The sequence below is a fragment of the Pseudopipra pipra genome, chromosome 6 (genome assembly GCF_036250125.1).
Source record: "Pseudopipra pipra isolate bDixPip1 chromosome 6, bDixPip1.hap1, whole genome shotgun sequence".
NCBI classification, from domain to species: Eukaryota; Metazoa; Chordata; class Aves; order Passeriformes; family Pipridae; genus Pseudopipra; species Pseudopipra pipra.
In genome coordinates, this window is record NC_087554.1 from 16,628,964 (window position 1) to 16,654,647 (window position 25,684).

The window sequence follows — 25,684 nt, forward strand, 5'->3', positions numbered from 1 at the left end:
GGCAGCGCCCATGTTGTCCACACGGACACGCACGGGTGGGTGCGGGGGCTCACTGCTGCCGAGGCGGGGGCTCGCCTGCCCGCACTGGGGCGCGTAGGGTGGGACGGAGTTCCGGGGCAGGCACGGGAGCCGGGACAGCCGTGTGGGAATGTCCGCGCCTTTGCCAGGGAGCTTTCCGGAGCAGTTCGGCGGCCGGCGCGGACACCTGTGCCCGTGCGCACCTCAGGAGACCTGAAAGAGGACGGGCTGGGCGATCTCCCCCCTCCTACCCCGCCAGGGCATGGGGCTCTCCGCCTCGCAGCGAGAGGCGCTCAATTGGTGGCCCCCAGTATTCTGGACAGGGGCTCGGGGCGCGGACCACACACCTTCTCCCCCCACCTGCGGGGCTGCGGGGAGGCGGGGGATTCCCGCAGCCCACTTCCCACCTGGGGCCGGCACGGGGGTTCAAAGCCCCCACCCGGGGTAGCAGCCCGCAAAGAAACCGTGCGGCACAAACTTTCTGTCCCCTCTTCCCTCCCCGAGCTGGACTCCGGAGGATTACGAGGGAGAAGGAGGGAAGAAAGGGAGGGAGGGAGGGAAGAGAGGGGGTTAGACAGCTCTGCAACATTATTGGCTGCGTGGCCGGGCTGGTGCTCGCCGGCAGAGCATGCCCATTGGGGGGGTATAAAAGGGGGGCAGCCGGAGCGCCCTGCCTGTCTCCTCGTTCGTGGGGCAGCCAGCTGGGAGCAGCGGGCAGTGAGGCAGCCGGCTCCTCCGCCCCAGCCAGGGGGACGCAGTCAGTAAACACAAAAGTGAGAGCCACTCAAGGGGCAGCCAAAGCAAGAGGAGAGAAAGAGAAGGGAAGAAAAAAAGGGTGAAAAAAAAACCCAGGAAAAAAAAAAAAAAGGAAAAGGAAAGGAAAGCGCTCGCTCGCTCTTTCTCTAGAATAACAAAATACCTGATCGTAACAAAATAACATCCTTCAGAAAAAATTCAGCAGGGACTTGACATACCAAAAAGGCAAGGCGAGGAGAACGTGCCAGGGCCCGGGGAAGGCGAGCCAAAGCCGCGATCGCTGCCAGGGCAGGAGAGCAGCATGTCAAGCGCCGGGGCACACACGGATGAGCGCTGCCGGCAGCCCGCCTTCCTTCCCGGCCCGCCGCTGCCGCAAGAAGTTGAGAGTAGCAGCGGCAGTGCCAAGGTAAGCGCCGCTCCGCGCTGCCCCTCCGCGGGCAGAGGGCGGTGGGATTCCCCGCGCCGTGCCGGGCAGAGCCGTGCCGTGCCGCTCAGTTCCATGCCGAGCCGAGCCGCGCACAGCCGTACCATGCCGCGCCGTGCTATGCCATGCCGAGCCGCGCCGCCCCGGGCATAGCTGAACCATCCCGAGCCGCGCCGGGCAGAGCCGCGCCGGCCCCGCTGCCCGCCGTCCCCACGCGTGTCACTAGAGGGACCCCGAGCGCCGGCCCAGCCGCTGCTGGCGGGGCGGCCCCGCTGCGGTGGGGTGCGCGGGGCATCCCCGGGGGTCCCTCCCGCGGCCGCCCGCACCCGGCGGCGGGGATGCTGCGGCGGGACCGCCCTGGCGCGGCGCGGAGCCGGCGCGGTCCCGCGTGGGGAGCGGCGGAGGGGGCGGCCGCGGCCGTGCGGGGGCCGGGCCGGGGCTATGCGAGGTCACGCAGCGCTGCGCGGCCCCCGGCTGCCCGTGGCGCTCCCTCCGGGCCGAGCGGCGGTGGGAGCGGGGGGACGCGCGGGGAGGGGACGGGCAGTTCCCCGGCTCCGGAGAATGGAGAGGTTATTAAACTCTCTTCTGCAAAACACTGCGGTGTGTTCGGTCTCGGAGGGATAAAAATACAGAGAGGAAAAACAAGAAAGCGAAGCCAAAATGGAGCGAGAATTAATGGTTGGCGTGCAACCTTCGACTTTCTGTGATTTTTTTCTTTTTTAAATTTTTTCTTCTGCTTCCTTCCCAATTGCTTTTCCCTGCAGTAGTTGTTTTAAGAGCGCAACTTGGAAAGGTTTTAGCACTCTGAGCAGTAGGGAATTGGGGCACATGAGGGAACTCGGATTTAGCGTAACTGTACCAGCAGATGTGTCTGCCTCGCCTCCAGCCACGGGTACTTCAGCAGGGTTGCTGATACGCCAGGTCTCTCTCGGGTGGTGTGGAGCAATCAAGTGTAAAAACAAGGTTTGTGTGGGTGGTTTTAAACAGACACCTCGGGAGAGCCGCTGCTTTCAACCCAGTCTTCCTATGCAAAGTCTGTTGTTTTCTTCCCAATGCCGGGATGTGCTTGGGAGGCCGAGGCCCGTTTTTCTTTGGGTTTGCTTATTGTCAGGTTGTGCGTGTAGGGGGTGGGAAGGGGTGAAGCGTGTTGGGTTTCTTTATTTGGGTTTCTTGTCTTGATTTAGAGTGGAGTTGAGGAGCCTGGGTCATGGGGTTTTGTGAGGGTGACTTTGTGCTAAGGACATCTGGAGGTATAAAACTGACTGACACTTCTGATTTGAGCTCCACTGCGCTGTTTTGGACCCAACTTGACAATTTTGGTGGGGGTGAATGGGTCAGAGCTGTAAATCTTGCTCCATGTTGTTGACACCCACACAAGTTCACTCAGCCTTTCAAAAGGGGCTATCCCAGCTCCTGTGAAAATTCATTAAGGGATAAAAGATTTGACACCGCCGGTCCCCTCCTACCACCGCATGAAATTTGAGAGCCAAAATGTGTCTGTGTGTGTGTCCCAGCGCTTTTCCTGACAGGTGATCTTTTTTTCAGCCTGGCTGGAGGACTGCTGCTTTGAGCAGTCAACCTGGAGTTGTCAGTGCGTGTCTTCCCTTTGATTCCTCTAGGCTTCAGCATGAGCCCAGCTTGCCTCATGGAGCACCAGAGAAAAGCATTTCTGTACTTTTCTTTTTTTAAATAAAGCAAACACAGCAGGTGAGGTCTTATTTTTAGAGGGACTGAGGAGTTGGTGTGTTTCCAGCAGTGCATACGAGCACTGTAAGTGGCCCACCCTCTCCGAGCTCGTGTCCTGGGACTGACCTCTCCGATCCTTCTTTGGATTGTCTTTGCTTTTAAAAGCTGATGAGTGTCTTAGCAGGGCAAAGTGATATCGGCCTCCCTAAGCACGTTTGTCTGAGGGGTCACGAGAGGTGGGGGGCACAGGGGGAAGAAATCTGCCTTGGTGTTGCAGCCCAGCTCTGAAAGGGTTAAAGTTGTTCTGCCAAGATATAAAGCAAGTTCAACGTGTTGTGGGAATATCACTTGCCAGTAGACTCCAGTCACCGCGATTTCTGATTTAACAGCTTAACTTGCTGTTAACTTTCCCTGATATACTCCAGGTTCTGGAAGAGAATGCAGAAAGGAGAGAGGAACAATAAAGAAAGGAGTTAAGTGAGGCTACGAAAACGGACTTAAATCCCTTCACTGGGTCCTGCCAGCTGTCTTTAGAAGCGTTAAGCAAGATTGCATTTCCTTTTTTTTATACAATAAATCAAATGTTTCTGGGCTGCATACCAAAATTTGTGCAATACACTCTTACTCCCCAGTGGGGTGAGTAAATGGTACTGAATACCCCATTCACCTTTTTCAGCTTGATTTTTCCACAGTCATGGTAGTTCTCGCTGTAACATGTATAGACGTGGGGTGCGGGCAGTACTCCCCTGCCTGCCTCAGCCTCTGTCCTGCAGGCAGAAGAGACAGGTGACTCTCCTGGCTCACAGGATGGGAAGAAGAAAGGTGACCCCAGGTGTGGGGCAGAGTGGGCTGCTGATGGGGATGAGCAATGAAGACAAAAAAAAGTGAGTGCTAAAAATAGCAGCAGTATTGCCATCCTCAGCCACATGAATGTCATGCAAGCCAGGTTGGTTTTTTTTTCTTCAAGCTTGAGCTAAACAGCAAAACCGCTGTTTCCAGGTTGGTTTTATTCATCTGACAGCTCAGTGGTTAAAAGTTTGGTGTTTTGAAACTTGCTTCTTTCAGGCTGTGGAAATCTCCTCATTTCTCTTTTAGATGAAGAGGGAGGCCCTTCTGTGGCACAGCATGAGGTGGCTTCTCTCCCTTCAGGTCCTGCTGGGCACCCCATCCTTGTGCCTCTGCCCAAGATGCAGCTCCTGGGTGGTTTTCAGCTGCCAAGGCACCTGCCTCTCCCACTGGTCTCCACTGTTCCTTTGCTGTTTGGTACCTCAGGGCGTCATGGCCTGGCACTCCATGCGAGGTTGGGTTGCCCCATGGGCATTCACTTGGGGTGGCATTCACTTGGCATGTGTGAGTTTGGCATCCTGCCCCTTCAGGATTGTTGTACTCAAAACCGGGTCAGCTCCCTACTCTCCTGGGGCAGTCCACAGAGAGGAGTAATGCAGAGAGGCAGATGTTCAGCATCTCTCACAGGCAATCATGTGAGTAGCAAAACATCAGTCTGCTCACTTTTTTTTTGGAGGAGAGATGGAGTGTGAAGGATGCTGGGGTGTGCAAACTGGGGTTTTTCCCTCTGGCACACACAGCTGGGTTTGGGCTGGTGACTTTTTGCTGTGCTCCCTTTTAAATGCTGCAGTGCTCCACAAAGAAGCGAGGGGTTTTTTTTTCTGTCCAAATCCAAATTTTACAGACTGGGCCATCTGTCAATTCCCTCCTACGTTGTTCTGTTCATATTAAATTGCAATGAAGGCCAGACTGAAGAAGGAATTAGGTCAGACAGGAGGTTTAGTCTCCATTTTTGGGGAGGTGTTTGTTGCCCAAGAGGCACTGTGGTTTGATTTGCTCAGAACAAGCCTGGATGTAAGGGATGCCTGAGCTGTTCTCTGAGATTTGGCAACTGGACCTTCTAGTGCATTGTGGCCTCTTGGCCCCTCACTCCCCAGCAGCTGGACAGTAATTGCCGATCCAGCTGATTCTGGAGCAGATTCTGAAATATCTTATAATGGTCCCAGGTGGGAGGGCTATTCCACTGCAGACCTGCCCTCAGTCTCACTCCTGGCACACCACATCCACTTGTAGAAGATGCCTTCTGTTGGACCTCTCTGCTGGATGGGTACAGCAGTGAGGCAGGAATACACAGGAGTTCCAAGGCAGCGGCAGCATCCTGCATATGGCAGCTCATGGCTAAGCTGATTCTAGTGGCAGCCTGGCCTTGTGTAGGGTCCTGGGAATGCAGAGGAATGCAGGAGAGCGACATGAAGATGGAGAGCAAAGCAGACCCTCCCTGGGAAAGAGAGGCCAGCAGTGTGTGCTGATGTCCTGTCTGAGCCTCTTCTGCACTGAATATGCTGCTCTCAGATGCAGGTTATTCAGAGGAACTTCAGATGTGACTCCTAGGATGGTACACAGGGTACCTGTGCAACCAAAAAATTCCTCTTGCATCACTCTCTTGCATGCTGTATGGGGTCCAAGCCCTTGTTAGAAGGAATTTGGTGCTCACGTTATTGAGCATCCAGCATGCCTAGCACTGCTATTCCCACTACATCCTAAAGCCTTTGAGCTCTCCCTGGGCACATGAGGAGGAACAGCAGCCAGTATGGCTGGTTCAACCCGCCCTGGCAAGAAGGGAACTGTGGTGGCTGTAGTCTCTCTCCTAGCAGAGACAGGACCTTGTTCTTTAGGGAAGTGGCCCACTTCCCTCTCTATGCCTTGTTCCTGTTCCATGTCATGTAAGAGAGGCTTTCTAATAAAATCTGAAGGTATTTTCAGCCATTGGTGTGAATTTACTCCTGTCCCACAGCTGAGGAGACTGTACCTGTCCTAACGCTTGGACTAGAAACCAAGAGCTCTGCTGTCCCATGTTTTCAGTGGAGAATGGAGTCTTGGAGGTGTTCAGAGGGCTTCAACTCATCATACTGAGCAGGATTTGGCCATGAAAACTGAGGCCCCATGCAACCTGTGCAGCTGGTCACGGGCTGCAGGTACCCAGCTGTGCCACGGCACCCTGTTTGGGGGAGTAGCACCTGCTCCAGCAGCCATGACAAGGCAGGTTCAAGCTCTCCTGCCTGAGTGCTGCTCATTCCTGCTAGGAGAGGCATGTGAGGGTGGGAAGGATCAACTGGAAAGTCACTGGGGCATGAGCCGGTGATGGCACTCTGGGAGCCTGTCTAGCCTTTGCGGGGACTTTTCCTCAGCAGAGGTAGTAGGGCTAAAGTGAGAGGGAAGGGCTTACAGGTTGGGTTGGATTGTGGCTCCGTCAAACTGGAGAGAAACTGCAGCACTGGGTAGCAAATAAAGATGCTTTTTGCTTTGCTGCCTGGTTTCTCATTACACAGTTGCTGGAGGGAGTAGGGAGATGCCAAGCTAATGGCAGTGGAAAGGGCTGGCAGTTGGTGCATGGGCAAAGGTGGACTTGATTGCATTTCACACCTCCAGGTTAGCCGTGATCCGGATGACAGCACTGGGGCTGTCCCTGTCCTAGCGGCTTCAGGAGTGTTTCCTGGATGGAGTTATGGGGTGTGTGGCCACCCAAAAAGAGCTTGCAATGGAGGCAGGGAAAGCTGCCAGGGGCTGCCTTATGCTTGTGGCGCGAGTTGTGCAGGAGCAGGTATTTTCCGAGGACCATGAGTGTTTTTCCACAGAAGGTATCAGGTCTCCCCAGCATCGGATATCGCCCCGCTGACAAAATCTCAGTCTCTCTTTGCTTTTCAGAGCATCTCACCCCTTTCTTTAGACTGAATGTGGAGGAAAACCAGGGTTTGTCACCTGTGCCACCAAGCAGCCCCTTCTTGAGGGGGTTGGCTTTGGCTTGGCCTGCTCATTAGCCAGCGTTAGCCTAATTGGGGATGGGGGGTTACGTAGGTGTCCTGAAGTCCCACATCAGTGCCTTCAATGGCAGTACTGGGTGGCACATATCTGTCACCTTGGCAATGAGCTACTGGCACTACCCAAGCCCTGGGGACACCAGCAAACAGGAGATGCATGTAAAAAAAGAGGAAAAGGGGGGAGGAAAACGGAAGGGAGCAGGATCGTTGGTCTTTTGTCAGTTGGGGATCTGACTGATGATGCTGCTGCACCAGAGGCATGACTTCAGCAGTGAAGGTGATGCTGTGGTCATGTTGGGGAGGCCCAGTAAACACCTGTTGGTCACTGGATAAAAAAAAATCAAGGTTAAAAGGTATGGGTGGCAAAACACTGCAGATTGGCAGCATGGTGTCACAGCCTGGTGCCATCCCTCTGTTCCTACTTTAATACAGAACAAAGCCCCCGCAGTATGCCGAAGGGATCATTGCTACTGGAAAAGCTCGTCCTGGTTCTCATCACTTGCTGGTTTGAGACCAGTTTGTGCCCAGGGCTGCTGCCTCTCTTGTTGAGAGCCCGGGAGGGCTTTTGTCAGCCTTGCTGATCTCTGCCAGCACAGGCTGAGCAATACTATGAACATCAACATTCAAGCAGGGCTGATGCCCCCCACAGCCCATCCAGACCTTGCAACTTCTTGGCTTTTCTTGCTGCTGGTCCCTGTCCTCCCACTGCTCAGTGGAGCCTGCGACTTGCAGGCATGATGCATTTCTAGCAGCAAGGATTCGAGCTATGTGCTAGTAAAAATTCGGTAGCAAGGGTGTCTTTATTGCTGGCAGGACTGTAGTGGGGCCTCAGGGGAGCTGGGCTAATTTCCTGGCTGCGCTGCAGACTTCCCCTGTGACCTTGGGCGAGTCATTTAATCTATCCTGGGCTTCAGCTCCATCTCTGAGCATCCCGGGAGGGTGAGGTAATATTCATTAACTGATGTTATTCTCGAGTTGCTCAGATGCTATGGTGATGATAGCTGGATATGAAACCCAGCATCTTGGTTGAATGTTAGCAAAGAGAGGGGATGCTCTGCTTGAGATTAGGGTTGCCACACACCGTCTGCTATTTTGACACACTTATCTTCTTCATTTTGAGCTGACCTGTCTGGTCACTAGTGTTATTTGGCTGTATGTATACTGTGAGGCTCATCATTGAGGGACTATAATACCTTGAACAATCCATGGGTTTTGTCCCATCCAGTGGGGCAATAACAGCCTTGTTTTACACTTACAGAAGCTGATACAGAGGTAAAGCTGGTTGCTGGAGTGGAGCCAGGGGAAATCTTTGGGCTAGTTAGCAAATATCCATGGAGTTTCTTTTTTAGTGCTCCGCACTGTCTGATACTGCCTTGGTCCTCCTTGGTGATGCTGCAAGTGTGTTTCCCATGGTACTGCGTTGCTCCTGAGGGATGTCTTCTCAGTCCCAACTCTCGTCAGCAAACACAGCTTGTGCAATCAGCCCCTTGATTGTCCGAGCCTCGCATGCCCAGGACAAAGGCTGTTGTTCCCACTTTTCCTCAAAAGCAGCTCTAGGACAGGTTGAAACTTCACTTGTTTCTGCTTTGGAGGGACATGTTTTCAGGTATGGCCTGAAAACCTGTCATCAGAAGAGGAAAAAAACCACCCTACTGATAATAATTTGAATGAATTCCCATGTAAAGGGGGGGAAAAAAAAAAAAATCACGCTGTTGAAAGAGCAGAGGGAATAAAAGCCTTTTAGGCGTAGGTTGAAGTGGGATTTTCCAATGGAAAAACTGCTTCAATGCAAACCTTGTCTGACCGAGCGGCTGCCCGGCAGGCCGAGTGCTGGGAGCCGGCCTCACACCAGCCGCCGTCGCAGTGCTGCCGGTCCTTCCCTGCAGCATCTCGACATGTCCGGGCATCAAACCCCCAGCATGCTGTGGGCGGGGGGCATTGCCTGGGGGAGGTGTCGGAGAGGGGTCTGTCTCGCAGTGTTAATGCTGTGCCTCTGTCCCCAGGTGCAGAGGATGTGTGCGGCGAGGCGGATGCTGCTGCTGCTGCTGGCTTTCCTGGCCTACGCACTGGATTCAGCGGCTGCGTACGGCACGGCGGAGACCCTCTGCGGTGGGGAGCTGGTGGACACACTGCAGTTCGTCTGCGGGGACAGGGGCTTCTATTTCAGTAAGTGCTGGGCAGCTGCCAGCAGCAGGCAGGATGCTGCCCCCATCCCACACCCTGCTTAAGTGGAGCCAGGCCAAGAGGGAAAGGAGGGATTTCCCAGCCTGGTGCTTTTCATGATTTCCTTATACGTGGCAGTAGGCCAGGAGAAGAGCAAGAAAATGGACATGTTCAGGGTGACATAAACCCACCTCACGTCAATTTTGGGCACGGTCTTGTACCACGGGGAAACTGGGTCCCACATATGCTCGGGGAAGTTGAATATCACTGGGGAACCTTATGTGGCTGGCTCACCAGTCATGTGGGCAAGTCATTACAATAGCAAGGATGTCTGCAGCCAGCTCTCTGCTGAGGTTGGGTCCTGGCTTATTCTGAAACGTGTCTGCCTAAGTGCTGCATCTGACAGCAGGCAGGGAGCTGAGCACTCATTCTTGGGCAGGCTTTGCTTTGGCACAGCAGCACCTTCTATGCTGCTCTCAAAACGCACTTCATGACCTCCTAACTACCTGATGGTAAACTTGTTGCTGAAGAGTGATGTCTTATCCTTTTGCAGTGCAGTTAGTGCAGAAAAAAAATAAAAATGCAGCATTGCTGTTGTCTGCAGAGTGCAGATGGCTTCAGGCCAGTTGGCTGCAGCAGGCTTTCCACCAGGATGCTTTGGGTGTTTGGACCATTGGCATTAGCATTACAATGGCTTAGCTGGTAAACAGGAAGGATGAGGAGTAAACCAGTAGCAATGGATGCTGAGTGATCTATGGGCAAAGGTGCCTCGAGTGTGATACCTTGTTTTGGTGGTTCAGTACTCAGCTCTCCTCGGGAGAGGGAAGACCTTGTGTTTTGCTCCCCACTGAGGACTGAACCACAGACTGACTACAGGAAAGATGCAAAGCCAGATGGGGGGGAAGAGGATACCAGCTGCACATGGTGCCATGTATTTGGCAGTCTTGCCTCTGCCTTCTAAAAAGATGTTAAAAAGTCACTTTCAAGTAGTGGGGTGGGGTTTTTTGAGTACTGGAGTTGAGAGCCAGCCTCTCTTATTCCAGTCTGCCTATGCAGGGAACAGGTTGCTGCAAAGTTGGAAGATGACTCTGGATGTCCCTTTGCAACGTGGGTGCTTTGCCAGACTTGACTGGTGCTGCCTGCTGAGGTTGGGCAGGGAGAGGTGCAGGGATCCCACACCCAGCCACAGCGGAGTTCAGGCTGTGTAATTCCTGGCAGGTGGTTGGACTGCAGATGGCTTTGGAACTAGCTGGGGCAATCACCCTGCCCCATCATGACTTAGCAGAAAGGTGTTTTCATGGCTCCCTGGCTGTTGTGGGCCGGCAGCACTTTTGGGGTGCTCTGGATGCATTTCCCTCTTCTGACTGATCCAAGTGGTGGGGGTTTGCATATCAGCTGCCCTTCCTCTTCCAGCTTTCCTCTGCCAATGAGCCCTGTGCCGGCACTCAACCAGGGTGGCAGCTCTGGGTCTGACCTTACCGGCACAGCAAGGAGGCAAGCTCCTCTCCTGCTCTCTTAGCTCTTCCTCTCCCTCTAGATATTGAGGAGCATCGTCTTCCTCCCATGGTTTCTTTTCCCTCCTCCCCCTCTCTGGGGATGAAAGGGAACGGGGCTTTTGTTTTACGGTCAAACTGACCTCCTTTCACCTCAAATAACCCAGCTGCCCAGGCCAAAATAAAACCACTTTTGAAGGGAGACAAGTCTCTTGGTGCCAAGTGGCCATTCTGGTACTTGCAAGGGGATTCTTGCTTTTCTTTTTTGTCCTCTCCTGTCTCTCCCCCATTCACCTTTATGAATATTTCTAGAGAGCCCAGGTGCTGGGGATAAAGCAAAGTTCCCCCACTCCAATATTTTAACCCCTTCAGCATCTGACCAGCTTGTGCCATGCAGGGCTGAAGACATTTGGGCAATACCTCTACTTGATGAGGGGTTTTGTACATCCCCTTTTCATTTAATTTTTCACCTTCTACCTCCATCAGTTGGCCTCATAAGTGATTAATTCTCCTGATCACATTCATCTTAACTCCTGAACCCACGTGTCACTGTGTAGATGCGATGAGGCACAGTTATGTTGCACAATTGTGGGGTTTACATCTTAAAGCTGAGCACCTAACAGCATGGGATTTATGACCTGATGAGCAGCCTGTGCTAATGCAGTCATTCATATGGGAAGTAAATGACTTGTGCAGCCTTGTCCCAGGGGTACACAAGGATCCTGCTTGCTGAACAAGGGTTGTTGAAGCATCTGACTGGTAATGTTGGAAAAAACCAAAAAATGGTATGAAAATCCGTTAGTGGTTTTTTTGCTGCAGCACTTATTTAAGTATTTCTGATGCTCTGCATTCGTAAAAGTGAGGACTTTGCTAGCAAAGCTAGCTCTGAAATACAACACTCTTTGCATGGATGCAAGGGGATGCAGTGTACTGACGGTGTTTCATCCCCCAGGCATCTGAAGCTGGGGAAATATGCAACCTAGACTGAGCAGGGTGCACCCCTGATAACTGGAATGCCTGTCTGTCCACTGGCATGAGGAGCAAGTCCCAGCCCTCAGGTGCCCTGGGAAGCATTGTGGTGTGCAGGTGCTTGAGGCTGAGGATGTTGAAGCTGCCTCCAAGAGTTGGGGCTGCAAAAGAGCTGCAGTAACAGGGGCAGGAGCCAGCACACTTTGTTCTCCTCTAGTGATGCCTCATCTCAGTGACTTTTAAGGCTTTTGGGTTGGCCTGCAGCTGCTGTCAAGGTGGTGGCTTCCTGCTGTTGCTCTGTGGCAGGGTTGGAACCACTCTCCCTGCTCCCCAGCACTCACCCAGGGACAGCGGCACAGCCCATGGAGGAATTCTGAGTGCAGCCCAGAGTGAAAATGCAGGGTAGATTGAGAGGAAGCCTCGGCCGTGAAGTTGCTGTCATGCAGTGCTAGCAGGGAGGGAGAAGGGGCTGTAGGGGGAGAGGCAGCCGACTTCTCTGTAAACAACAGCTCCTGTTTCCTCCTTTCCAACAGCTGATAAGAATTTAGCTCTTTGCAGCCGCTTGTGCTGACGGGGCACATTCTTGCGCACCCGCCGCTCCTCCGAATAATACTAGGAAAAAGCAGGGGGGAAAGTGCGGTGCCGGGGTGGGGGAGGGCCAGGCTGGGGGCACTGGGACGGGGCCCGGTGCTGCACAAAGGCCCCCTTGTTGCTCCCAACATTCCTGCGACAGGGGCACGGGGACTGTTTACACCCAAAGTCCCCTTCCACTCGGCTGACCGCCTGATTGACCGGAGGAAAGGGGACCCAGCCAGGGTGGCACCAGCACAGTGCACCCCTCCCCGCAGCATCTGTCCCACCCTGGTGAGAGTGGGGAGCCCAGAGCAGTGGGGTGTTGATGCTAGGGAATGGACCCTCCTGTCCCCCATGGCCATGGCAGTTTCACTGCCTCTGGCACAGTGGCATAGCTGAGCTGCAGGTATGTGGTCTCTCTGGGTTTGGCTTTGTACTTTTTCTGGGATGCCCAGCCCTCCCTGTCGGGATAGCCCACTGCTAGGCTGCAGTAACCCCAGGCAGCAGAAGGGCTTTGCACTACCGGGCTTTGCATCACTGGACTTTGCATCTCTGGGCTCATACCCTCAGCAGTGCTGTAGGAAGTTTTGGTGAAGCACAGTTTTGGGAAAAAGAGCCTAGCCATTCATTGAAGGCCCAGAGGAAGCGTGTTTCCTCAGGAGGAAGTGGTCATTGCTGCGATGGGAAGTGGCTCGCGTGCCCGAGCAGTGCCGCAGCCCGCTGCCCACACAATTCTCCCCTGCGGGTAAGAGACAGAGTGGCAAAACCTTCCTTGGGTTTGGCAGTGGCAGTAAAGTGAGATGCCACCCATGAGCAAAAGCCAGGAAATTCAACCTTTAGTCCCTGTGTAAATTGTTACGGAACAAACACTTTTCCCAATCCAGGTCAGCAGCGATATTGCTGTTAGCCAGCAATGACCTGGTGTTTCTTCCCTGGGTTGTTGTCTCCAGGTACTTTCTGTGACTACATCCTTGTTTGCTATGTTTGCTTATTTTTTTTCCTAAAGTAACTCTCCCACAGAGGATTGTATTGACATTTGGCAAGATTCGTATGGACAATTATGTAATGGGAAATGTGTCCTATCAGACAGTCGTGGTGGAGCTGGTAGTGGTGCCAGCAAGGGGAAGGGCGTGCAGCAGCTTTATGGAAGAGAGAAAGGACAGCACATCTGGGGCTGGGGGCCACACTTGTGCCCACTGGCTGGGCAGGCGCAGTAGTCAGGGAGGAAAAGGCCATAGCAGCGCAGTTGGTCCCTGCTGGGAGCTCACCCTGATGATGCCACACCTGGGCATTTGCTAACACATGGTGACATGATCTTCTCATGCATACCCATGCCACAAATTGCCCTGGGTGGCGTGGCGGTGAATATAGTCCCACTTTCCTTATTGCTTTTTTTCCTCCTCTCTTCTTTCCAAACAAACACATAGCTGCAAGTGGGAAACTTCTGTTTTTGAGAGGAGACATGTAACCTTTCAAAACCTCAACTTCTCCTCAAATCGTGTGTGTCATCACTTGTGCAACCTTCTGTTCAGCGGGAGTGTGAATGCAGCCCTCTGGGGACGTGCTAGCAAGGGGGGGTGACTTGTTTTTTTTTCTCTTTCCCTTCCAAACTCTCCTTCTGCCCGTGCTCACGATGCCTTTCTGGAGCAGCCTAATGCTTCAGCAACCTGCCATGCCTACAAGTTGGGCACTGGGATTGATAGGTGCTGAGCAGGGGCCGTAAGCAGTGCAGGGGGTTGGTGCAGTGCAACCTCTTCCATGGACCTCACTGGACATTGCATGCATAGAGGAGAATGCAGCTGGCCCCAAGCTGGCTCCTCTCCCCTGCCTTCTTTGGGCATCACCACCCAGGTTGCCTACACTGGCATTGCTTGTGCAGCTGCGGGCACCCAACACACCTGCCCTGCCTCTAAAGAGAGGTCCCAGTCCAGTGTGCTTTTTGGACACAAGTATTTATATAGAGAAAATTAAACTACTAACAGTGTTCCCTTTGCTGAACCTTTACCAAGAGTGAACCATCCTTCTCACCTTCCTGTGGGGCTGGTTTAAGGTTGTGCCTGTAATTTTTCTAGAGAAAAAGAAAAAAGACAGATGCTGGCACTGGGGGGACAAACGTGGAAAATAGAGTGTTTAAAATGACTCCCAAAGGTGGATCTCATGGTATGAGTCAGCTGCCCCATCACCCTGGTGCCATGTTTGTTATTGTGACCTCTGAGCATGGTGGCAATGCACCAGCATAGAGCAGAGGGCTCCATGATATGGGGTCACAACCAATTTTAGCAGAGGGCGGGTGCCCTGCTGCCAGGACTTTTCCAGAGTCAGCAGTGAGGCATGGTCGTGGGGTTTTGCATGTCAGCATATGCACGTCTGCGTTGCACACACGGGGCTGCATTGAATGGACAGGGCTGCATCCCACATGCATATCTGCATTGCACATCTGGGGCTGCTTGTCACATGTGGGGTTGCACAGTATGCATAGATAACTCCTGTGCTTTGCACTTTGTCCCGAGGCACTTTGGGTGGGCACCAAGGGTGGGGTACACCCCAGGGAAAGTGGTCAGCTCCTTCTAAGCCAGGATCCTCAAATCTTCACCGAGGCCTAATACTTGAGTGCCTGCTTCCACTGGAGTACAAGCGGGGGCATCATGGGTCATGCACAGGGCCAGTATGGTCCCTTTTTTTGTGTTCCTGCAGGCCAGCTGAGGTGTGGAGGCTTGGCATGGCTTGGTGAGCACTGATAGGCACTGCACTTACACAACTTGCTCTCTTAAATTCTCCTGGTTTCCAAGCCCCACTGGTGCTTGCCTCTGCTTCCCTCACTCGGAGCACCTTGTGCTGGGAAGAGGCAGTGTGTAGAACCCTGGCTGCAGACCCTACAACAGCACAAAAGCACAATATGCTGTGTGCAAAACCATGAAGAAAATAGTTTTGTTTACATTTTGGAAGTCACAATTCCCAAGCAAACTTGCTTTGCATCAGAAATTCAAATTTACCCATCTCTTTTATTTCAAGAGAGGGAGGAAAACAGTGAAAGTGATGTAAGCTTTTCCTTTGGAGTGCTTTGGTCATCGTGAAGCTGTTATATGAAATGCACTTGGTTGTTGCTGCACCAGACATGGGCTTTTGCATCCTTCTGCAGGCAGAAACGGGAGAGGAACACTTATTAAAAGATTAAGTTTAATAGCTATTCTTGGCGGGTGTGGGAGCCTGTATTCTTTCTGCAGCTGTCTCAGAGCTGTCCCATCTGGTAAAATTTAGCCGCCTTGGTTCGCTTCACCTGCCTGAGTGTTGACCCGACAGAGGGAGGTTGGCAGCTGCAATGCTGTGCTGCTTCTTTCTAATAAAATCCACTTGCCAGGATCAACATCTAAGACAGTCACAGTAATCAGCACAGAGCTGTTGGTCAGGCTGGGCTTGAGCTTCCTTGCCTTAGCTGCGCTCAAAAAGTCCACCCATGCCAGAGATATAGGAGGGAGATAAATCCCCATCATTCAAAGTGCCTTTAAACTACAACTGGAGGCACATGGGGAGCCTGTTGGCATCAATAACATTTGTCTGGGAAAGTCTTAACATGAAACTTGGCTGGTTTGAGGGTGCGTGTCAGCTGGTTTGGGAGAAGCGCTGCTATTTTTGAAGCATGTAGAACCCCCCAGTCTCTGGTGGTTGGTGGAAGGATGCTTGCAAGGGGATAGGTGCTATGGAGGTAGGGAGAGGGTTCTGTCCAGGTTGGTGGATAACGCAAGGGTCTCTGCTGTTGCAGGTAGACCGGTGGGACGAAATAACCGGCGGATCAATCGGGGGATTGTGGAGGAGTGCTGCTTTCGGAGCTGTGACCTGGCTCTGCTGGAAACATACTGCGCCAAGTCCGTCAAGTCGGAGCGTGACCTCTCCGCCACCTCCCTGTCAGGCCTGCCAGCCCTCGGCAAGGTAGGGAGGCTGTGCCGGGATGATGGCCCTTCTCTGAAATAAATAGCGAGAGAAAAGATCGGAAGGCCATGGGTGGGAGAGGACAAACCCCAGCTGCAAGCTCTGTTGCTTCTGCAGAGCCTTTGGGAGACAGCCACCATTGGCAAGTCATGCCAAATAGCCTGCCAAAAGACAGCTTTTATTAAAGTGGGGGACCAGAGGTGGGCTAGGTCACAGTATAGAACGGTTTGGGTTGGAAGTGACCTTTAAAGGTCATCTAGTGCAACTGCCCTGCAATAAGCAGTGACATCCTCAACTAGATCAGGTTGCTCAGAGCCCCGTCCAACCTGACCGTTACTGTTTCCTGGGAAGGGGCAATGTTTCCATGGGATGGATGGAAGTCCAAGAGGGGAACCACCCTCTGGAGTGCAAGAAGGCTTAAGTAGAGGCTAATATTGCTGTCCCTCTCCTTGCAGGAGAGCTTCCAGAAGCCCTCGCACGCCAAATACTCCAAGTATGACGTGTGGCAGAAGAAGAGCTCCCAGCGGCTGCAGCGGGAAGTGCCCAGCATCCTGCGGGCTCGCCAGTACCGGTGGCAGGCTGAGGGGCTGCAAGCGGCTGAGGAAGCCAAGGTGCTGCATCGTCCCCTCATCTCCCTGCCCAGCCAGAGGCCTCCAGCGGTGCGAGCCTCCCCGGAAACGGCTGGCCCCCAGAAATGAACCCTGACCAGCTGTCTCGATTTTTGATCTCCTGGGGGAGGGCGGGAGGACTGGTGATTCCCGACCCCCAAGCCCCTCCGTCCCCGGGGCCGCTGAGCCAAGGAGCGGGGTGGCGGGGCACCCTCACGCCGCTCTGGCCCCAACCAAACAACTGACACAGCAAGGAGGGGATGGCGGCGGCAGTGGCGGTGGCGAGCAGCACCGCTCCCACGGCATCGTCCTTTTGGGGTGGGGGGGAGGGTTGTTTCGTTTCCCACACCTGTTTCATTCCCCCGCTTCCCCAGTATTTCCAAGCCTGTACTTGCAAAGGGACAGTTTGGCACTTGAACTTTTTGCTGCCGGGTGCTGCGTGACATCCCCGGTGCCAACACCAGAAGACAAAAGAAAGAGCAAGAGGGAAAAAGGATATGAAGTTAAAATTTTTTTAACCTTTTTTTTCTCGTGAAGAGTCCATTCCATGTCTTTCTTGACAATAAAGTGAAAAAAACAATAAAATGGGGAGAAATATTGAGGAATAAAATTTTTTTGCCTCATTCCCACCCCACTTTTTTCTTCTTTTTTTGTTCTTTTTTTTTCTTTTGGTTTTCTTATTTTTATAACTTTCTTTTGCACCTTTAAACAAAAAATGTACCTGAGAAGAAGTTCCGAGGAGCCCCCATCTGCGTTTTTGTGTGTGTGCTTCATTACAAGATTCCAAATCGACTTGCACCTTTTGAAATCACCGATGATGTGAGAAAGAGAGGAAGAGGAGAGAGAAAGCGAGAAAGAGAGAAGGAAAAGGAAAGGGGAAAGAAGAAAAAAAAGAAAAAAGTGAGCTGATGCTCACTTTAAATGGAGAAGGCGTCTGCATTGCACATTTGCCACGGATTTAGTTGATTTATATATATAATATATTATATAACTTTTTTGGCAAAAAAAGCACTATTTTTATGGGACATTTTGTGTAGTATCTGAAGAGGGATTGTAATGTTTAAAATGTGTTATGGTGCTAAAGTAAGTTGGAAGGGAAAAAACCCAGAAATAGCAAGGGAGGGTGGGGAGGGAAGACAAGATAGCGAATACTGAACTTGAAATTTTAGCTTTTCGTTTTAGGAAAAGTGTGATAAATGTGTTTCTTTTCTCTTCTGAAATATAGCTTGGTCATGACCATATGAGCTAGTTGGCTGTTACTCATGTACACAGATGCACGCACACACAGAAATACATCAACACGCATCCTTTTTTAAAAAAAAAAACAACAACAAAACAAAACAACAAAACCACCGCAATTTAGAACTAAAAGGGAACTGTTCTAGAGAAAAACTATTTTGAATGGTGAAGGTGTTGCCAGTTACAACTCAAGGCCCTGCTTCTGCACGGACCCTTGGCAGAGCTTGGCTTCCTGAGCCACGGGGAACCCACCGCTTCTTCCCCACCCTCACAGCTTGCTCGCGCACCGATGCTCCAGCGAGTGGGCAGGCGGGCAGCCCTCGGCACCAGGCCCCTGCAGAAGCAGCAGCAGTTCCGTGCCCTGCCATCTCCTTTTCCTTCTTTTGTCCTTTGCGTCCTTCTCGCCGGACCCTCCTCTCCCTGCCCCACGCCTCCCGCCTTCCTCCTCTCGCTCCCCTCCCAGGGGCTGTGCAGGAGCGGGGCTGCACCAGGGTGGCTGCAGGGCTGGGACTGCTGCTTGGGATGGGGGGGAAAGGCAAATCTCTGGCTTGAGGCTTGAGACTCGGGACTCAGTGAGTGTATGGGTTTGAGAGGTGGGCAGAGGGCTGTAAAATAGGTTGGGTTTAAAGTAATATATATTATCTGTCTAGGAACCGTAAAAAAGGGAGAATCAATTACATCTCCCTGATATACTCTCACTTGCTAATAAAATGGGGACACTCTGTTAACCAGTTCTGTACTTGCTTTGTCTTATATATCCATACATTTAAAACATAAAAAAAAGACTACTTGAATTGTATTCTATTTCGTGGTTTGGAGGGGAGGGCTAGGGGGATTTTTGAGAGGGGGAGGATTTTAATGTATAATCCTTTTGTTTGTTATTACCTTGCAATGTTGAGCCATGAAGCCTTTGTTTAAAAAAAATGGCACTGCAATACACAACAAAGAAAATCCTTTATTTATTTTATTAAATATATATGGAAAAGAATGAAAATCAGTCCAAATTAAGAAAGGGGGGGGGGGGAAGGGAAGTGGGTGGGGTGGGAAGGCAAAATTTAAACAGAGCAATTGCAATTTTTTTTTTTCCTTTTCATGTGTCTTTTTTTAAAAGAAACTTAGTTTTTATTTTTTAAAAAGAGAAGTAAAAGCTTTCCTGGATGCTTTGTACCAAAAAAGAAAAAATTAAAAAAAAAAAAAAAAGAAAATCTGTTAAGCAAATAAATATCCATCCAGAATATGAAGCCTGACTTTTACTTTTCATTTATTTTTGCTCCTGGGGTGAGAGTTGGGTGGGAAGAAGGCCACGCCAAGCACCACTCCTTGTGGAGAAACAGAGTGCATTGCAGCTCCTCTTTTGGAGCTCAAAAAACTGTAAGAGGGGGTAAAGTGCCCTTAAACACAACCATGAAACCTCAGTCTTGTGGCAGATACCCCCTGAAACCACCAAGGTAAATATATGCCCAGTGATTCTTGGCTAGATTTGGGGATGTTTCCCAGCAGCTGCTGTGATTTGCTCAGCTTCTACCAGTTTGGGCTGTTCCCAGAGACTTGAGAGCTGGATGGGAACTGAGAGGGTAAAAAGGAGAAAAAAATGTCTTATTTAGGTTAGGTTTCCTAATAGGTATTGCTTGTGTGGTTTCTCAGGGTAGAAAAAAAACCTTCTCTTTAGTTTTTTGGAATACTAAATAACTGCTTTTCATCACGTATTACCATCATGCACTACTGTAAATGGGAGGTAAAATACTGCAGTTCCAATTTGGCAGTAGAGCAACTGGGGTTAAAACAGTGCCTAAGCATCCCTAATCTCACAAATCTGTGCAACTCCACTGCCATGGCAAAGACCTTTATCTTGCTGTGGGGTAAGGACCTCACCAAGCCCAACCTCCTGCCCCAGATGACTTGGGCTGGAAAAGATTTTCCGCCTCAAAGTGGCATTGCTGATTTAGGCCTTTAAAAATACATGTTCTAAAACAGTTTCTTTTAAAATTTTGCAACAAGTAAAAAAAAAATTATTATTTTTTCACAGAAAGTTTTTTCTCTTGGGATTTTTGTGGTTGGTCAGGAGGAGGGTTGTACAGATGCAGGGCTGGCTGTTTCCTCTGGACATGTACTTTATTGCAGGTCAAAAAAGGATGTGTCTGCCTTCCTGTACCTGTCCCAAGACTTGCCACAGACCTCTGGTTTTCCTTGCATTAAAAGATGTCCCTATGAAGGGTGAGGACTGACTTCACTGTGGCTTCTGGTTGTCACTGCTGGAAATTTTGCCTTTGGGAGCTTTGGTCCTTTTCTGTTCTTTGCTGTGTAAGCTACTGTCATGGAGGCATTTAGAGACAATTAAAAAGCAAGAAAAACTTCAGCCAAATCTCTTGCCTGCATCCCCCAGGGAGCAATACAGCAATGCTGGAAGCACCATGAGGGTGATGATGATGCTTCCAAGCATGGCTATTCTTAAACCCTCTTTTCTGCCTTATCCTGTCAGGGGCCACCACGGGGCCAGACCAGAACAGCTCATTATTTTGGAGATAAATCAGGAGACTTTTCAAAATGTGCCGACTTTCCTTTTGGCTTGTCCAGGACTGCCTTTACTTGCACGGAGAGACACAAGCTGCCTCTGAGCATGATCCTGGCCAGAGGGTGGGAGTCTGGATGAAACTGGACCTTTGCTTTGTCTCAAATGTCTTTTGTTGCCTGCAAAGCCTCTTTGCAGGTTGGCAGACAAATCATGGGCTTAACTTGGAAATCTCAGATTGCGGGCTTGAGAACAAACCAAAGATGCCATGTTTTCTCTGGTGGATGGGCAGAATTGACTCTGATTTTTGTATTGATGCCTTTATACACAGGTGCAGTTCCAAGTGGTTAGCTGTTGGATTTCAGAAGCATGGGAGGCTGCAGCAGCGACAGGCAGTGATCCCTGGGGAAGGAAAACTGGCAGATCTGGGCTCCCAACACATCTCCATGACCAGCCCAGCTGGTCCAGGGACCTCCACCCACTGCTCTACTGACATGCAGTGGGGAGGCAAAGGATGGTTTCAGCAGAGAAGTCCTAAATGCTTCCTAGAGGCCCAAGAACAACTGGGAAAGTTGATGCCACCACATCCTAGTCCAACACCAGCTCTGGCCCCTGAGTCTCACTATTATCATGTAACTCTGCAGGCAGCAAAGGGCAAATGTTTTTTGCATAAAGCATCTCTTTAGAGGGCATTTTCTCAGGTGATAAATACGGGGATACTGGGAAAGAGGGAAGGTCCAATTTGCTGTACAGAAATGGCCACAGTGTTTGCAAGGTATGTAAATCAGTGTAACTGGCTTTGTCTGGATAGGGGGAGACACAAGTGGAAAAAACACCACCAGGTAACACATACTTTTCCCTTTTTGACCTCATTTTACATTATTTCTTAGCTTTTTTTTTTTTTCCTTTTAATCCAGAATGCAGCTGAGCTGTTACCTAGCTTTCAGTGAGTCATACTAGTGCCCATCAGGATGGACTGAGCCTCCAGACTGGCTCTGCTACCTCTGTATCTCATAGCAGCTTCATCCCTTTAATCATGCCTGCTCTCAAAAGTCTTTCAGTGATGTACCTCACTGCACTAAATGAAGGACCTAGCTGCAGTAGATGAAGGGAAGAACCATGTTTGTTGTTTTTGTAAAATACACCTGTTTTCTTTGTTGCAGTACATACTGTCCACTGATGATTTATGTGGCTTTGGGGAGACCTGGGAAAGGTACTGCTGTATCGTGGATTATTTCGCTTGTGTGCATTCTGCAGTAGGCAAGACTCAGATGCTTTCTGCACCTTTTGTAGTTCTCATTCGTAATGCAGCATCAATGAGGCAAAGCACTTATAACAACCTTCTAGAAGGCAGCTGGTATCTTTTCCCCCTCCACTTTATTTATTTTCTGAGGAGCAGATGAGTCATAAAACACCCCGAGGCTGGGGTAGCACAGCAATTCCACAGCTCCCAGTGTAGGCAAGGGGGGAACCCTGGTTTGCAAAGATAAATAGACCTCATGTCCCAGGAGGGGTCTGTCATAGCCACCAAGGTGCCAGGGTTGGCTCTCTCCCCCTCAGGTTGCTGAAGGATGCTCTAAGTGTCAGCAGGCAGCATGCACTGGCAGACATGACTTCAACCTACTGGAAAGGCACAGGTCCTCACAGGAATCTTGGCCTGCTTCGCTGCTGCGCTCCCAGCTGTGCATGGCCCAAGGAATGCACTTGCTCATTAAAATCATGTCAGCGTTTGCAGAGAGCCCTGAGAGAGCCTCTTTCCCTGCCGCCTTCTTGTAACTGCCAAAGGGGACTGAAAGCTGAGGTTTCCAATCTGTCAGGCTCTGGCTCAGAGACCAGCAATAGCCTGAAGGCAGGAAATTTCTGAACTGGGGTGTTCTTTGACTTGGGCAGCATGGGAGGTCACACTTGACACACAAAATGGGCTGTTCTAGTCTTAATCTGGCTGCTTGCAGTTCTGGGTTTGGATTTCCAGGACAGGCACAGCATGCCTGATCAGAGGTGAGGACCATGGTAGAGCATCCATCTCCAAGTGTGTTCTCCAAAGAGCAACACAGCGAGCAGCACTGACTGGAAAGAATTAAGCTTATAACAGTCCTGGATGGAGAAAAGACACTATTCAAGTATCTGAGTCATTCACGGGTAGAACAGCAGAGACAAGTGCAGAACTTCCAACCATAATATACCTGTTTCACTTTTCAAAATTACTAGAAATAAATTCAGCTCATAGTGAATTTTCAATGCTCTCGCATCTATTTCTTGAACATGTTTGTGCTTTTCGTTGGTCAGCTTTAGAAAGAGCATAGCTCACAATTTTAAGACAGTGAGGTGAAATAATACCAATGATTACAATATAAAACAATGTATTTGCATGCTTTTCCATGGGAGAAGTACTGGCACAGTCTCTTTGCCTCCCTGTCCTCCCACCAGCTTGTTTAGATGAAGGCTGCGCTTCTTCTGTACAAGACCACATCCTTCAGCTGTGTCAGACTTGAAAGGAACTGATTTAGGAAGTCAATCAAAAGCCCAGGAGCTTATTATAAAGCTTCTTATTGCAAACAAACACTAAAAAAAAATATTTATTAATAGCAATCTTTCCCCAGATCATCCAAGTTTCTTGTTTCACTGCCTCTACTGGCAGGCCAGTGGTGACTTACCACTTCTGGTGGCTGAAAACCACCTCCTAAGTATCAGACAAAGACACCTATGACCATGCCTATTCCAATGACAGCCCTGTCTTTTGTCTTCTCTCCCTGGATGGAGGGACCAACTCCTTCATTTCACCAAGGTGACAGCATTTTGGGCACAATTTTCTTAAGCTCCATGTGAGGAGCACAGAGACTTATGAGTTTACTCCTCCAACTTGTAGGACAGATTATTTCCCTATGATTCCCTCTCATTGAAAAAAACTTACCAGGAACTGGAATTTTGTGTACTTGGTTTTCCTGTCTCAAGCCAGAAGGGCACACTGATAATGATAATCTTTGTTTTCTTCACGGCTGGAGCATAGCTGAAAAGGGAGGGAGGCAATTAAGAGAATATTAAGATTTCATCTTCCAAGATGTTGTTGCTTCTGTTCCTCCTCCCTCTCTCCTCTGTTCCCCATGCGTAGCAGAGAAAGTGGCAGGAGTACTATTTCTCAAGGCCTACACTGACGTCAATACACAGAGTATTTATTTATGAAATCGAATCAAACAGTGGGGGAGAGAGGAGTGGAGGAAGATGGACGCGTGGAGCTTGCAGCTGCCAAGTCATAATAGAGCAGCAATCTTCTCATATTTTTCTATCTTCTTTCTGGAGAAGGGATGAGATACCCAGAGCTTCGGAGGCCCAGGAAAAGCAAGACAGAAGAGAGAAATAGTAGTCAGCTTAGAATTGAGAGCAGAGGAAATGTATGGTGAGGAGAGAACCATTACAAGGTAAATAGCCCATTTCTGGTGCTGAGACATTCAGGTGCAGTCCTTATGCAGTGAGGACAGCAGTGCTTTCAGGCAGGCTCTGACCAGGCTCTAGCAGCCCTTTCCTCTCAACCTTTTTAGTCTTTATATAGAAAATTCAGAGGGAATTTCCAGCCCAATAAATAAGAATGCCCCATCCTCGTTCACTGTTTCAGGCTCAGTCAGCAAATGGCTGCCTGGGGAATCCAGCACTGAAGTTAACATGAAGATTAAGTTGTTTTCTGCAGCGAATGAGAAATGTTTTTCCAGAGTATAAATTTTTTCCATTGATATTACCTTGTGTAGGAGCCATAGAAAGACAAATCTCAGGAAGGGAGAGTAGTTTTTTTTCTTTCCCAAGGAGGATACAGACACCAGTGCAGAGCATCCACAACGGGGAGGAAAGGCAAAGGAGCAGAGATGACCATGACATCATGATGCCTTCAGCTTCACCTATGGGAGCTATTGGGAGAAAGTGCTTTTGGGCATCTCTCACCATCCTGGAAGTTATGCATGGAAATGCAGATGAAAGTAGAGGAGAATGGCTTTTGTTTTCTCTCACCTGCCTGCTGGCTGGTTAGCACAGGATAGACCTGGGCAAGGGGAGGAGGCAAAGTGAGCATGAAAATCAAAATCCTGCTCTTTAACTCTTGGGGCTTCTCCAGGCTCATTACCAGAAAGCCTTCCCTGCACAGCTTCTCTCTCAGTCAGAGGAAAGCCTGCTGCATAGCATGAGATGCAGATGAAGGAGCCCTGCAGGTCTCCAAGTTTATTGTTAAAGCCCCTGCCTTTCCTGGGATTCCCCTGCTGACTTCCCACTGCCACTGATGAAGAGGAGGTGATACCCTGGACCAATCTCTTACTTAAAGGGAGAGACCTTGCAAACAGTGTCAAGACGTGAGCCAGCCCCAATCTTATTGTTTTTCCAAAATAAGGGAAGAGAGACATGTTCTGGAGATCCGTTTACAAGTCAGACTATCTCCAGTTATATAATGGCACAAGTCTGGCTGCCAGCAAATTGTTGCTCTGAGCTGGGGAAGACAATTAGCTCGCCTCTGAGGGCGGCGGGGGTGCACAATGCCGGCTTTGTGCCACCCTGCCACCGGCTCCGGCATGTGCGGGAGAGCCTGGCTCACCCATCATCTTCAGAGGAAGAGGTAGCAGAAGGAAAGGAAAAACCTCCGGCTGAAAAGAGGCAGAGTCCGCACCTCGGTGGGTGCGCCCGCGCCAGGGCATGGATCGCTGCCGAGAGCTGGGGGCGCCGAGGATGGAGCCCGTCTGCGAGCGCTTTCCTGTCCCGGCAGTGAAGGGATGACGGTAAATCGGTCGTCGCGCTGCAGGGCAGAGACAGCTCTGACCCCTCTGCTGAAAATGGGATGGGAACTTTCGGTGTTTGGCTTCCTGCGCTTCCTGGTGGGCTGATGGATTTAGGCTTTCGCTGAAAGTCCTGGCGCTGCCTGCAGAGCTGGTGGAAAAAATGTGGTATCTAGAGATGGGAAATACCTAACCTGCTCAGAAATGCACTCACTTAAAAGGAAAAGGTGGTTTCCAGGTGAACTTGCATTCCTGTCCTCGATGGATGTGGATGGAAGCAGGGCTTTGTAACATTCAGAGTCTTGTCTGCTGCAATGTAACCAGCAATGAATGATAGGTGGGTCCTGCTCAGAAACACACCTGGGCCAAAACAGGCTTCTAGTCGGGTTATTCCGCCAAAATTGCATGCCTGGCTAAGGAGGAAGGACCTGCCACTGCTGTCCCCTGGGCATGGTGGAGCAGGGACATGACATGGAGCTGCATGGAGCTGAGTGAAGGACATCTCTCAGCTCTCCTACATGCAACAGCAGCCCTGGTTTCAGCAGGCAATGATGCGTGGAGAGGAAAGATGGTCTAAAATAAAATAGTGTCGTCAACAGCCACAGATTAATTCAGTGAAATTGCTCATTGCTGCAAGGAGTTAGTGAGAGAAAAACACTGGGAAGAGAATGCTGCCTGTGTGAAGAATAAGGGTACACATAGCTGTGTTTCACAGGGGAAGTGTTGATGAACAATACTAAACCCTCA

The 25,684-nt window shown here is 50.6% G+C and overlaps 1 protein-coding gene across 1 annotated transcript; it reads left to right on the forward strand.

The window, feature by feature from the left end:
• Positions 1 to 692: 692 nt before the first annotated feature.
• IGF2 (insulin like growth factor 2) lies at positions 693 to 16,532 on the forward strand. The gene is made up of 4 exons (XM_064657554.1): positions 693 to 1,180; positions 8,712 to 8,874; positions 15,667 to 15,833; positions 16,289 to 16,532. Exons 1-4 carry the CDS (start codon positions 1,076 to 1,078, stop codon positions 16,529 to 16,531), a joined length of 678 nt encoding a protein of 225 aa, XP_064513624.1. The 5' UTR covers positions 693 to 1,075; the 3' UTR covers position 16,532.
• The last annotated feature ends 9,152 nt before the right edge of the window (positions 16,533 to 25,684 follow it).

Excerpts from the sequence above, each read along its gene's own strand:
- IGF2 (XM_064657554.1), top strand. The coding sequence starts at position 1,076 with ATGTCAAGCGCCGGGGCACACACGGATGAGCGCTGCCGGCAGCCCGCC. Across the intron at positions 1,181-8,711 it reads GTAGCAGCGGCAGTGCCAAG|GTGCAGAGGATGTGTGCGGC; the intron begins GTAAGCGCCGCT and ends CTCTGTCCCCAG. Across the intron at positions 15,834-16,288 it reads GCCTGCCAGCCCTCGGCAAG|GAGAGCTTCCAGAAGCCCTC; the intron begins GTAGGGAGGCTG and ends CTCTCCTTGCAG.